Source organism: Saccostrea cucullata, unplaced genomic scaffold (genome assembly GCF_032062105.1).
Source record: "Saccostrea cucullata isolate Sc308-1 unplaced genomic scaffold, CSIRO_AGI_Scuc_v1 ctg847, whole genome shotgun sequence".
Taxonomy (NCBI): domain Eukaryota; kingdom Metazoa; phylum Mollusca; class Bivalvia; order Ostreida; family Ostreidae; genus Saccostrea; species Saccostrea cuccullata.
The window spans coordinates 35,095-49,416 of NW_026922866.1; the positions used below are offsets into that span (position 1 = coordinate 35,095).

At 31.2% G+C, this 14,322-nt stretch overlaps 2 protein-coding genes across 2 annotated transcripts; both read right to left on the bottom strand.

The window, feature by feature from the left end:
- Nucleotides 1-132: 132 nt before the first annotated feature.
- On the bottom strand, nt 133-3,860 carry LOC134262616 (protein mono-ADP-ribosyltransferase PARP15-like). Its single transcript, XM_062744994.1, has 3 exons — nt 3,732-3,860; nt 2,959-3,136; nt 133-730 (listed from the first exon to the last, which is right to left on the bottom strand). The coding sequence occupies exons 1-3, from the start codon at nt 3,852-3,854 to the stop codon at nt 435-437; spliced, it is 597 nt and encodes a 198-aa protein (XP_062600978.1). The 5' UTR covers nt 3,855-3,860; the 3' UTR covers nt 133-434.
- Nucleotides 3,861-4,566: 706 nt separating this feature from the next.
- Nucleotides 4,567-13,849, bottom strand: LOC134262621 (uncharacterized). Its single transcript, XM_062744998.1, has 3 exons — nt 13,846-13,849; nt 13,245-13,447; nt 4,567-5,046 (listed from the first exon to the last, which is right to left on the bottom strand). Exons 1-3 carry the CDS (start codon nt 13,847-13,849, stop codon nt 4,567-4,569), a joined length of 687 nt encoding a protein of 228 aa, XP_062600982.1.
- Between the last annotated feature and the right edge of the window lie 473 nt (nt 13,850-14,322).

A 14,322-nucleotide genomic window follows, 5' to 3' on the forward strand; every position in this document is an offset into this window, starting at 1 on the left:
TAAAAATATTGTGAAATAGACATGTTAATTGTTCTATATGGTATAAAAAAAAACTCTCTGAACCAATGGTAACTGTTTTAAAATTAAAAAAAAAAAGAAATAAAGAATTAAACAGCATTATAATTGCTTCAACAATTATTCATCAAATTCTCGTTAAAAACGCTTAATTGAAAAACCATCAAATGAAAAATTAAACCACGAATAAGATTCTTTTCTAAAGAAAAAAATAAGAGCATATGCGAAAGGCACACGTACCTCAAAGTTCCCAATAAATAAATCTTGTGATTTTAAAACAATTTAAATATCCACTTAATAAATTAATCAATTTACATGGCATGACAATTATTTTCAATATACGATACTAGGAGCATAACTCCTATTTAATTATTCGACAGATTCCATTGTATTTAATTTGTCCTTCAAAATTCTTTCAGTTAATTATTTTTAACAAAAGTAATCAGGTATGATGGATATCCCTGTGTATCATTAAAAATGATGTACATTTCAGGATCTTGTAAAGGATATACCACAGAATCATATAATATGTGTGGATGCTGAGCATCCTTGGCTGGCGGTACTCGCATGTCCTTTTTTCCAAGCGTATACTCCCCTGTGAGGACTTTGCATAAATAAATTCTTTTGTGTCCATTCGGATCAGGCTTAGAGTAAGTTTCACGAGCTGAGTACTCTGCATCCACGGCAAAATAAACGCCATTTCCATGGACAGCAGCTGTAAAATATAATGAAAAATTAATAAAATATTTTCTTTTTTTCTTTTAATCAACCTTTAACAAAGCATTCATCGTCATAATACATGACAAATAGAGAAAGAGACATTATAAAGACTGTGATTGTTTAAATACCATTCAATGCATTTGAGTACTTGGATATTAATTCAAATTCTATTTCAATCTCTAAACTAGGGTTTACATCAAAAATTACAATTTTCATAATGCAACAATAAAAACTTGTCATTAAGCAAGTAGCATTTACTTGCCATATATTAAGAATATGCCTAAAAACAAAGACTTAATGAACAATTGCTGCATTATCTGATTCATTTGTATGAAGTTGTAAGCAATGTTAGTGGAGGGGAGAAGGCTAATCTTATCTCAAAGATCCGAGATTTACTAAGTAGTCCCAAATGTCCTAATATGAACAAGATATGACAGATTCTGTGGTGCCTGAGGAATTTTGAGTCGACGTATAAATGAAAGTAACTGTTAGTAATTGGTAATATATTGTCGATATTGTCTGAATGTCAAATCGGAGGAAACAGCAAGTGTTTTTTTTTTCTAATATATTCTGACAATGTTAAACTAAATTTGCAGACTACAAAAGAAACTCCAGCATCGTTTTGATATCAACTTCAGATTACATTTGAGTACAATTAGATTGGTTTTTTACTAAGTACTTTATTGACCAACTGCAAGATGTGAAAATCTGTGAGTTTATTTTTGTAGAATAAGCAATTTTATGATATTAGAACGGCTAGATTTAAATTCATCGTGAAATGTATTGAGTAAGCGTAGAGTATTTTGTTTTGATTTGTAGACTTTGTGATCTTAAGTTTAATTCGAAAAGTTCTTTAGAGTTTTTGAAAATTCACATCTTAAAATTAATACTACTTCTAGAATATGCTGTATCAAATACGTCTGAAATTTCCCCATTATTTTGGTAAAGAGTATTCGAGGGGTTATTAAAAAGGTCGTATACTGAGGCTTTAAAATTAGTACTTTGTAGTCTGTGTTTTCAAATTATATGGAACATAAAACAACAGAAAATAAAGTTATGAACTTCAAAAAGCTTCCAGAATGAAGTTAAAATTTCATATTTAATATATCAATTGCGTCCCAACTCATACCTGATTTAACGGGATTTTTGGATGTCAAATGTTCATATCAAAAGAGTTTTCTTAGTTATACCTAGGTCGCAAAAACGTCGTGCTCGAGGTTGGGCCGCCTGGACATACCATTGCTTACAAAAACATTACTATTTCATTAAAATATAAACGGAATGATTTATCGTTTATTCTTTAGATAGAAAATATTATGTTAACTAAATATTTTGAAATTCGTTGATGTACCTAAACGGTTTTAATTTTATGGCGCTAGTATACAAACTTTTTGATAACTCCTCGTATATAAGGGTTAGCTAGACCACCCATTGACTCTTTTTGCGGATTGTGATGAAGTTTAGGAATCCAGAACAGGTGAGGTAAGTCGACTCACCTTGGTTGAGTGCTATTTGAAAAGTATTGGGCACTGAAATGTGATTTTGAATAGTTTCTTTTTTGGAAAGTGAATAGTGATTTCCAGACGTACTTTACTCATATTGCTATAAACTATGAGAAATTGATTATTGCAATACTTTTGACCATTTGTTCAAGAGTAACGCTGATCTTGTAATCTCTTTTATAGGTATTTCAATTATAATCCACAGACTTGATAATATGGGATAAGAGTGAAAAACAAAACCATATTAATGTGAAGAAATGAAAGACCTTCATTGACAATAAACCTTGCGTGAGAAAGAAACGTAATTAAAATAACTTAACTTTATTTTGATATTAAACTTTAAGTTATAGTAAACATTACATTTGACAAAGGAATTGCATATACAGTGCAATACATCTACAAGAAGTGTAATGTTAGTAAAGCCAAGAAGCAGGGAAAGGTGTTGTCTTTTAATCTCAATGTATACTTTATAAAAATTATACTTTTAATTGAAAATTTGTTTTACATTTTGGCTTATTCAAAGAATAGAAAAAAAACTAAGCCAAGGATTGAGAAAAAAGGTTTTTTTTATGCTTTTTATGACATTTTAAGGAACAATGTTTACTGTTATAAAAAAACTTCTTTGGGGCTAAAGATAAAAGGTCTTCAGCAGACAAAACTCACATAAGTAACATTTTGAATAATTAAGACTCAGGATAAAGGGAGCTAAGAAATCATTTACCATTCATCCCACTGTAGCTCCTGTTGAAGCCAAGAGAGTTGATACTGTTGACTGCCTTTGGGTCAGTTCCATGCCACAGTTCTCTCTCATTCTGTGTTCCAGAAGGATTCTGGGAATCCAACAACTTCTTTTTTGCAACATACTGCTGGTACAACATCTTGTTCTGAATTCTCTCCAACTGTATTTACCAAAAGTATTTTAATGTAAATGAGTACAAAGCAGAATTTATTTCTACCAATTTACAGTTAGTTATTTTAAGACGAAAGACCTATTTTTATATTAATATAGAGCAGAATTTATTCAAAACTCCTACATGAGAAAAAAATCCACTTGCTGCAGTAGTCAACTCGACAATAAGATATATTGACGAGGCATTATTAGTTATTCTAAAGACCTTGAAATTGTTTTTGAAGTCCATCTTTGGTCGGCTACCGATTGTTTAATGGACTTTGTTCGTTATCTACATATTTCATGAGGTATTGACCAAAGGATACAAACGACTCAGAATTTGCTTTATGAAAACTCCCTTACTGCACTGATTTACGTGTACATATGTCAAACACGGTCATTATAATAAAAAGAAACTTTTATTGAATGAAAAATAGAAAAATCCAATCAAACTAAAGAAGCAAAGAAAAATACAGTTTTACTCAGGCAATTCAGTTTACTATGGTTAATCAAATTCTAGAATAATATTTTCTCTTCAAATCGCTTAACAAAAAACACCATCAATTCTTTTCATATTTTTAAAAACCAAAATAAGGGTCACCTACTTTAATGATATCGCTTTTTATGTTACTTGTCTGCAATTCCCCTTGAAATCTGTCAATGACTGTTTGATACTCTGGTGATCCACGAGGTACTTGGACAACCACAAGGTTTTCTGAGTCCTTCATATTTGTCCATTCCGATGGTGGCTCAAAAGTTGAATCTGATTTAATGGATGGTCATAATTGTTATAATAGAATAACTTTAATATCCCTGGCGTTTCGTTAAAACCCTGTTTTATCGTAGAACAATGCACACAACCTCTCAAAAATTTCAGAAATTCATTGATATTCTTTGCATTTTGTAAATTTTTAATCTTTATATATTTTATAAAACGTGCAGTGATTATATTTACCTTTTTAAAGAACTCTTTCTTTTTTGAGCAATTTCAGATATCTAAATTTGTAATCAAGGCAATACATCATTTTAAAAGGCCAAGATAAATTAACTGAAAATTTTAAATTTCACAAATGCTCCAATCACGTTTTGGTAATAATTTCAATAATCTTCGACATGATTTAATGCATTTTGCATATTAAATTTAATCTTTATATATTTAACAAATCAAGGTTCTTTTGATATGTGACCTTCTAATCAGAAAATCATTATTTTAAACTTTATTCATATCAGTATAAAATAACTTGTTCAGCAGGACTATTGTTTGAAAAAATAGTTTGTAGAACATTTAAGCTTAAGATGTTCGAAATTTGTTTCGTTTTTTCTTGATACAGTAATTAAAACATATTTGAAGCAATGCATGGTTGATATATATTTGTAGGAAATACTTCTCAGTATGTAAACTAGAACCTTTTGGGAGGAATATTAGTAATTTTTACAGCGTTAATTCGTCTGGGAAAGCAATCTATGTTGAAAGAGAAAACAGGAAAATGAGAGTTGTGAGAAAGTATTCATGCCTTGGATTCTGTCTCTTCTAGTTACAGTCACGACATCATTAGGATCATCGCTCGGGTACTCTTCCATTTTGGAAAAGTCAATGGTGTACTGTGTACCATGCTCGTCAGGGAACTGGACATCTGGTCGTTTGTTACGGTAAGCTTTTTCCACAAGAAGATTTATGTCTTTAGGGTAACCACATAATTCATTTTTGCCATCAGAATTGTCAACAAAATACCAAGTCACGACGTCTGATATATACTCAGCCTCAAGTTTATTGCGATCAACATTTCGTAACACGTCTTTAACATAACTGGTAGCATCAAGTAACGAATCGTTGGTTCCAAAAAGGGTAACTATTTTCCTTTGTGTATCTATATTAATTTCTACATCGAACTCATCCTTCAGATTCATCAAAGCTTTCATCTGCACAAAAGAAATAAATATAGTAAAACTAATTTAATCCAAAGGTTTATTTCTGAACTCTTGAGTATAATAATGTAGATTTATATTCCCTTTCTTCGAATTAATTGTTAAAAATGTCGTTTATTCCAGCCAATTTCTATGAACCAAAGACTCAATTAAAAAGTTTTATTTTATTTTCGCTATTTCAAATAAAAACAAGAGGCCCAGGGGCCACATCGCTCACCTGAGTATTGTAGCTAGGAAGGAACCAAAAAAAGGCTAGTATTAAAAATCTTAAATGCATGAGTTAGGTCCCGAACTACTCCTAAAAGGCAGAAAGGGTAAGAGGAGGGGTACAATTTGAACAACTTGAATCTGTACTATCTGAAGATGCTTTCAAATACATGTAAAATGACAAACCATGGCTTTGCTGTTCTTGAAAAGAAGATTGTGCCCATATACTCAATTCAAAAAACTATACAGACAAATCAAATATTTGAATAATGTGCATTTTTTGATAGTACATGTAAATTAGTTTGGCTTTTATCGTTTACGTAAAATTGATAGCTTAGTTTTCTAAGATTGTTTTAAATTTCGATTTTAAAAAAATCAAATTATCTGGCTTTACTACTTTGCAAGACTATTTTCATTCTAGTATATTATTGTTTCACTCTTACTGAGACACAGTGTGCTTCTTCTAACAACCAATTCGATATGATAAATATGATACCTCAAATTTATCTTTTATATCCCAATTCTGAAACTCTTTGAGGCCTAGGCGTCAATGTTTACATAACTGATTTTCTGTATCGTGTGGTCCTGTACATTTCACATATCAAAGTTACTTTTAAAATTGCACACAGATACAAATCAAAGAGTCTTAAATCTTATTAATTGAACAAACAGAAATGAACACTTGATTTTACCTGAAAACCAAGAAATACGCAGATAACTTTCAGTCAGTTTTGTTCATTGATTATTTGCTCTCACAAAAATTTAGGTATTTCATGAGAATGGTTATTATACACTCAAAAAGAAAAAAACAGGGGTTTGTCAAATGCAACCGAGTAAAAGGAAAATACTTTTGCAACATATATCAAATACGTTTGTGTTTTTTAATTGTTTTTTTTTTCATGTATTTCGAAAACTAACACACACAATAGAAATAAGGATAATACATTTAATGACCTTGTTAGCAAGTACAGGTATAACCTGTCATTCCAATGAGTGGTTTGCATTTTGTCTGATGTGTTTCATAAAAAATATAGGCCGTTTTGTATTAAATTTGACTATGAACATGTAATACGAGGGGTGATAAACAAAATCGCGACCTAAGATAAACTTTCCCAAAATGAGCATAAAGATCATCATAACCCAAGCCCCGCTGTCTTATTACCGTCGTCTATCCAAATGTGGATAAAGTATAGGCGTCTTCTTATAATTATCTGATATGTTTAAAAAGTTTAAAGTAAATGATATTTAAGGAATTTATAAATAAATTATTGTCATGATGTTTAATTATTTTCTGACTGTAACTTGCCGATCTTTTATAAATTGCTGAATGAAGGACACATTTTCCCCAGCTTGCTTTCACCGGGCAACAGAACAAACATTTTTAAACATCTGCCTTCCTTCACTCAAACAATCAATCCAATTAATGATTGAACTGGCAAGTTTTTTGTCTTCATAAACCCCTGTGCAAATTATTAAATGTTACTACAAAGAAATTTCAATAATATACGAGGGTTAATCCAGAAGTAATATCAGTGTTCATATCTTTTAAATTTGGCGTCATTTTATCAAACACAATAAACCATAATATGCAATGATATAAATATTATTAATGTTGAAATTAAAGATAAATCATTTAATGTTGAATTCATTTTATAGACGTTTCAAACACAGCATAGGGGATGGCCGCTTAACAACTTAACGTCACGTTTTAAGAGTATTCAAGATCAAAAGACATAAACATTAAAAAAAAAAACAATCTAATAACGAGCCTTATCCCTATATAATTTCAAAAAAACATTATAGACGTTATTTTCTAATTTTCATCAAAAAAATTTTAATTACATCATTGCGAGGTGTGTTATTTGATTGTAAATATTCATAAGAAAAAAGTTTCTAAGGCAAGATATATATATTTGTGGCAAACATTATCACTGTTGATAAATAAAATTAAATTGTAACATTTTTAGGTTGAATTTAACAGTTAATGCGAATTTATGAATAATGTGAATAAAATTAAATGTGAAATACCAAAAAAACTTTAACCTTGATACATTAAATCTTTGAACTTTAACTCCTCTGAGAGCTTTCACACTTCAAAATTTTACAGTTAAGGCGAGATGGGAACAAACCCATTGCGATATTTGATTATAAATGTATTTTAGTCGATGCATTAAACAAATGAAAACTCAATTGTTAATTAATAATGATAATTTAATGCATTTTTACTTCAAAATGAGGAATTTGCCAGTAGAGACAGTAACGTGTATTAATCAAACTCAGTATAAGAATATCAATATGAGTCGTTTTTTAAAGATGGTTCGGACAATTGGGGGAGTAAGTATGTTTCATTGAATGATCTGCAGATGACGAAGACCAAAGGATGATATAAAACGTTTTACTGGTGTCTGATGTTGTCAAAAGACATGTTTGTTTCAGTTATGTTAAACATTCAGTCTTATGGTACTTTTCAAAACACTTAGACAGAGACTTAATAATTAAAAGAGCGAGAACAAAATTCTTTATTGGAGAAACGATTAAATATATGACGTATATATATCCATTATTCGTTACGCAAGAGCATGCTCTACGTATCACACATTTTTTAAACCAGGTATTTTTTATAAAAAGAATTAAGCAAGTTGATAAAAACAAGAATATCAACAGCTTTCGAAAGCGAATATTAAAGTCATCATTTCGTAAGTTCTATGGTCGATACAAAAACCGTGTTAGCAAATACAATTTAACATTGAGAGAAATGCTCATTTCACGTTTTTCATACCAATTGTTAGTCCATTATTTATACACTGAATTGACGATGGATTTTTTCCGTTATTTCCTGATCATGACAACGAGCACACGGCGGGTGTAAATATTTCACAAATATATGTGGCAACTCCTCCATGGCATATCACCAAAGATGTTTCGGAGGTCCGTGTTTGCTCTGCTCTTATTTTGTAAATTGTTTAATGGACGTTGAGATTGAATACTGTTCGTTATCTCTATATCCTTCTTCAAATATGTAATCCTTGTAACACGACCTTTCTTTTGATACCAAAAAATTAGACCCTTTTTCCTTGGAGTTTGACTTCCTTTTTAAAAACTATGACCTTGGCCATAACTTTTGAACAGTAGATTATAGGACTTTCGTATTTCACATATGAACTCGTTGAGGTAAGAAGTTTCATTTAACACAAACGACCTTGAACTTTTGACCTTGACCTAAGAGATTTCCGTACTTATGAAAAAACTTTAACCTTGGCCATAACTTCTGATCGGTAAGGACTAGGGCTTTCCTGCTTGATATATTTAATCCTTGTGACAGGACCTTTCATCGGATATCAAGAACTTTGACCTTGACCTTGGAGTTTGACTTTCTCTTTTAAAACTCTAACCTTGGTCATAACTTTTAACGGCTAGGGCTTTCATACTTCACATATGTAATACTTGTGAGAAGACCTTTTTTCATAAACCAACAACTTTGACCCTTTGACCTTAGAGTTTGACGTATATTTCAAAAGCTTATCCCTGGCCAAAACTTTTGAACAGGTGTTTTAGGGCTTTTATATTTCACAATATTTTTCGTAAGAAGACTTTGGGTAATAATATATTTAATTTACATTTAAGAAAAGTTTAATCTTTGCTTTGTTGCCATACGGGTCATCAGTGTTTCACAAACACGTCTTGTTCCTTATATTGAGAAGAGATATTTCTTTCATATTTGACGTGTGCATTTCTTGTGACAAGATATTTCCGAGGGTGCTATGATTTCTGACCCCTTGACCTTGAACTTCACGTCTGACCTTTTTTTTTTTTTAAATCAGCTTCAGTGATAATTTTCAAATGGCATTTAATAAGGCGTTCATATTTGACACAGTATGTCATAAAAAAATGACATCTCACCCACAAAGACACCGAAAGTGGGACCACAATTCTTTGAATTTGCTTGTTTGAAATAAATACGGCGTTCAATATCAATAATTTTGTTGTTTTATGTCAACTAGAATAAATTTTATCGAAGTTCTGACATTACTTCTGGATCAACCCTCGCATGTTATTTTTTACAACCGATCGTTGCTCGAGTACGACTGAGTCAAATATTTTTCGTAACAAGTATTCTACATATTGTCATCATTTTCAGATTGTGACGTATAAAACATTAAGCAAACCATTCAAAGACATCTGCTTTTTAGAGCATGTGTTTAACTTAATGTTTGACAAATTCCATTTTGATCCAATAGTGGTTTTGTAAATACAGTGTATAGAGAAAGATCGTCAACTCTTTTATCACCCCTCGCAATCAGTCTCTGAAAAATACGGCGGGTCTGAAGACGAGAGAGGATGCTTACTCTTTCAAGACACCTGGTTCTACCTCTATTATATTTTTTATTGCATGATAGTGAGGGAAATATGAAGACTTATTCAGCCAAGAAAATCATATTCCCCGAGGGCTTCGCCCGACGGGGATATGATATTTTGTTGGCTGAATAAGTCTTCATGTTTCCCGAACATTCATGCAATGAATTGTTTATTATAACGAAACAAGCAAAACCTTAGAAATAAACATAAAACTTTCAAATTCGGCACCACTCTCAAATTCAATTTCATTTTTTAACGTAAAATTACTTAACCCTCTCGTCAACACTTTATCATCAATTTTGTGACGTAAAGCAGGTTATTGTGACGTCTACTACTCTTGGGAGTTTTATTTTAATGAACGATAATTATTGCGGGAAAATGCATTAAGTAAGAAGAGGTGGAATATAATGAAAAGCGTGCCGACGACCGGGAAATATGAAGTTTTACGGCCCGATCACGTGATGATTTAGAACCAATCAGAAACGCGTTGTTACAACGCGAAATGTAATAACAACGCGAAATGTAATAAACCTGGATTATTACATTTTGCGTTATTACATTTTGCGTCGATATCAACGCAAAATGTAATGACGCAAAATGTAATAAGACGATATTTTGATTATTACATTTTGCGTTGTTACATTTTGCGTCGAGATTAAGCAAAAGGCAACAACGCAAAATGTAATAATACACTTTTTTCGGCAGCCGGATTCAGTACAATTTTCAATAGTGTAGTGGTCAATGAAAAGAAAATAAACAAAAGGAAAAAACATAGATACATGCAATTTTTTTTATAATTAACAAATTTTGTAATATATTGATTTAATTAGCTACATGTAAAATTTAAAATTAGTTTAATGAACGTATTTTGTATAGGTGTTGCAAATTAGAAATGTGCATGTGTGGGCAGGTTTGTTGGGGGGTATTGACCAGTGTGCTTTTGCTTTTTTTTTTACAGACAAATGCAATTTATCTTTTAAAAAACCTTATTCATTTGTATTGACCGATGTAAATATAAAGCGGGAAGGGGTTTATTGACAATGATGATACCATTCTGTTCCATGTAAATCACCAGTTTTACAGACAAGCAAAAACAAAATTCTCTCTCTCTCTTTTCATCCAATAATAAAATGGATTGTTTCTGCATGTCCACAGTAATACAATAATAAACATACGAAGTAAACACCCCACCCTATCCCTGCCCTCCTCGCTTGACACACACATACACTTCTAATTTGTTAACCAATGTATACATGCCGAACATGCATATAAAGAACTGTTAATGAACTTATGATCAATTTTTGATAATTGCATATTTGTTATTGGTTAGATATTTAATAAGACTATCAAAAATATGCCGATCAAAGTTAAATTAATTCTGTATAATTAAGTACAGTGTATTCAATATAACTAAAATCAGAGTCAGAAAAACGATACATTTAGATGTATTTATATCCGAAAAAGCCCTAGCGTTGGTCCTATTGTTTTAGTTCTAAATATTTTTACAGCGTGTGTCCCATGTTGGTTACATGTATATATTTGAATCAATTTTATGATCTTTTTTGTGAAACGCAATTGAAAAAATTAATTACATTTTGTTTTATTACATAACGTTTTATTACATTTCGCGTTGTCTTCAGTGCAAAAATAAAATAACGCAAAATGTAACAACAAAAAAGCACGTTATTACATTTTGCGTTGTTCTCGACGCAAAATGTAATAACGCGAAATGTAATGATTTAAAAATCGTGTTATTACATTTTGCGTTATTACATTTTGCGTTGATCTCGACGCAAAATGTAAGAAAGCAAAATGTAATAATCCAGGTTTATTACATTTCGCGTTGTTATTACATTTCGCGTTGTAACAACGCGTTGTGTAGAATATTTATAATGAGGTATAATAATATCTTTTATCCGTGTTTTTCGCTCTATCCATAAATAGCGCTCAATAACGACAATGTGTTATTTATTATATTCAGCATGTTCATTGCGTGTAGGTAAGGACTTGAAGCCGATTCAATATTTTGTCTTTTTAAAATGTTCATCAGGCTGACCTACGTCATATGACTTCATTGTTTAGGTTTATTTTTCACTTTAGGTTCTACGTTAAGGTATGTCACTTGTCAGCAATTTAGAAAAGTTCACGCAGAATCTCTTACTTAAACACTATTTGTTTTAATTCAGTTTGCAAAAACATATTTAAATTCAATTATGTATATTATTAAACATTCCATGAAAAAACTGCTCAAAAATCCACAAAGAAAATAAGATTTTTGAGGGACTATTTTTTGTGGTAGAAGGATATTAAGCAGAAAATTCTGCAAATCTGCACATTTATTAAATTTAATATTTAAACTTATACTCGGAGAATAATTTTCGTTATGAAATGCTAGGAATATTAAATAAAGGTCTCAATTTATATTATTTAAACAAATTTTACATCTTCCTTCAACAAACTTTGCCGAGAAATGATGATATGTCAAAAAAGTCAAAATAAAATTTGCGCCGTTTTTCGAAAAATATTTCAAAATTAACATCACTGACCCCAACTTTTTCTTTCATTATTTTAAACTACGTGGTAGTTGTCACTGATCAGCACTTTTAAAAGTCGTAAAAAGTTTGATACAAGGAAATAATTTATTACTAATATAGATTTAAAATACCCAAAATGTTACTTTTTAGTGCAAAAGGTCAAACAATAATTGACGTGCATTAAATTGCACGATCTTTTCAATGATAAATATTATTTAAACTAGTTTACGTAAATAAGATTATATTTATTGCCATATGGTTACTTTTGATAAAATTTATAAAGTTAAAGTAATTAACCAAAGAGTTAAAATTTAAGTGCAAAAAGGTCAACTTAATTGTACCGTTGCTCAGTAAAACGCACACTGACCCACTATTTTCTCTGCTATTTTGAGTCATATTATATGAATACTTATCCAAAATATACTTCTCAAAAATCCTTAATTTAACAAATTTCACGAGTGAATACCTTAATACTTATTAAAAAATTCACAGTAATTACAACACGCCGATTTAGATCCACCCAAAACGGAATATTCCCATTAGCATATTGATGTAAACTTCCGGCCCCCCTTTAGTTATTTCTCGCATTGTTGAAGCAGTAGATCGAGTTTGACGAGAGATTTTTAATATTTGCAAGGGTGATGCGCCCTTGTGGTTGCACTGGCCATAAGTTTAGACCTCGAAAGACTGGAAACAGAACGAATATGGTTGCAGGGAATTTTTTTTACGGAGTTTCAGACGAAAATACAAGTGAATGATCAACTTTTTAAAAATCCAATGTGGCGGTCTCGATGGGTACCTTGTTTATAATTAGGTATGGGTATTTTTTTTAAATAAGTAACGTCAGGTGCCTGTGATTTTTTGAGATAGATTTCTGTTCGTTATCATCACCTTTTCATCAGACAAAGTGGGTGTAAAGACATGAATTCTATTCTCTTAAGTTGATACATAAGTAATAATAATAATTTAAAATAGAGATTATAACGAGTTTATAAAGTCTGCATAGAAATAATGTAAAATTATTAATCTCCTAAATTCTCAATTTCGTGGTTGTACATGTACATCTATTATCATACATGTACATATTTCACCAACCTGTTCCGGAGAAAGATCAGGAATAGCGTCATCTCGAATATCCCTGGTTTTGAAATCAGCATCAAGAAGATTCTCAAGTTTTCGTATTCCTGCATCAAGATTTTTCTGATCATCTGCAAACACAACAATCGTTACCGATGATTGATCATCAGGTTTGTCACCCAAAACTGGGTTCCACTGCCCGCTACCGTCAGACTTTTCACCTATAAATAAAAAAAAAACGATAAAGATTTTACATCCTTACTCTTTACAAATTACGAAATGTGAAAAAAGGGAAAGACGCGTAAAGATATTAAGGACACAGTTTTTCTAATTCAGGTGAAAATTAATTTACAGTTCAATCACTGAACTAAACGTATATGATTATAACATTTTTTTTTTCATACATATAATACATAATTGCTTCTTCCTGACTCAGACATACGACGAGGAGATTCATCTCCTTTAAAAAGCGTTTTGCTATAGCAATATTCGAGGAGTTATTTTTTTGTAAAATTTTATAGATATTGAACTCTCTTAATTTTATCAGGCAGTGAGACAAGGCAGCAATAAAAAAAGGCTATAAATATCGGCATCAGTACATTTCATCATGAGAACATGCCCATAGTGTCCAGGAAACAATGTATTGTTATTCATGAAAATGTTTCATGACATCAGAATGCGTTTCTCAGAATGCGTGTGTTACAGTATCAATGAATGAAACAGCTTTCGTTTACTTTGATTTTAACATGATTTAAGCAAAATCCGTAAACATGGGGCCACAAGTTACAATTTTTTTTAGGGTTTAACACTAACTACAATCATGACAGTTTGACTGCTTGATATCTAGATGTAAAGATTGCATTGATTTTGAAATTTTGATTTTTCTGGTCTAGGCCTCAGGCGAAAGTTGGACAGGAACCACGAATTTCGCGAACCGCGTCAGGCAAATCATTTTTTGGCACAATGCATATATCAATCAAACAAAACTAAACGAAACAAGATGAAAACCCGCAGTATGCATCTGATTACATGTAGACGGTAATAACGGTCGCAAATATTTCACGAGAAGATGATTATTTCCTAATGTGTAAAAGAA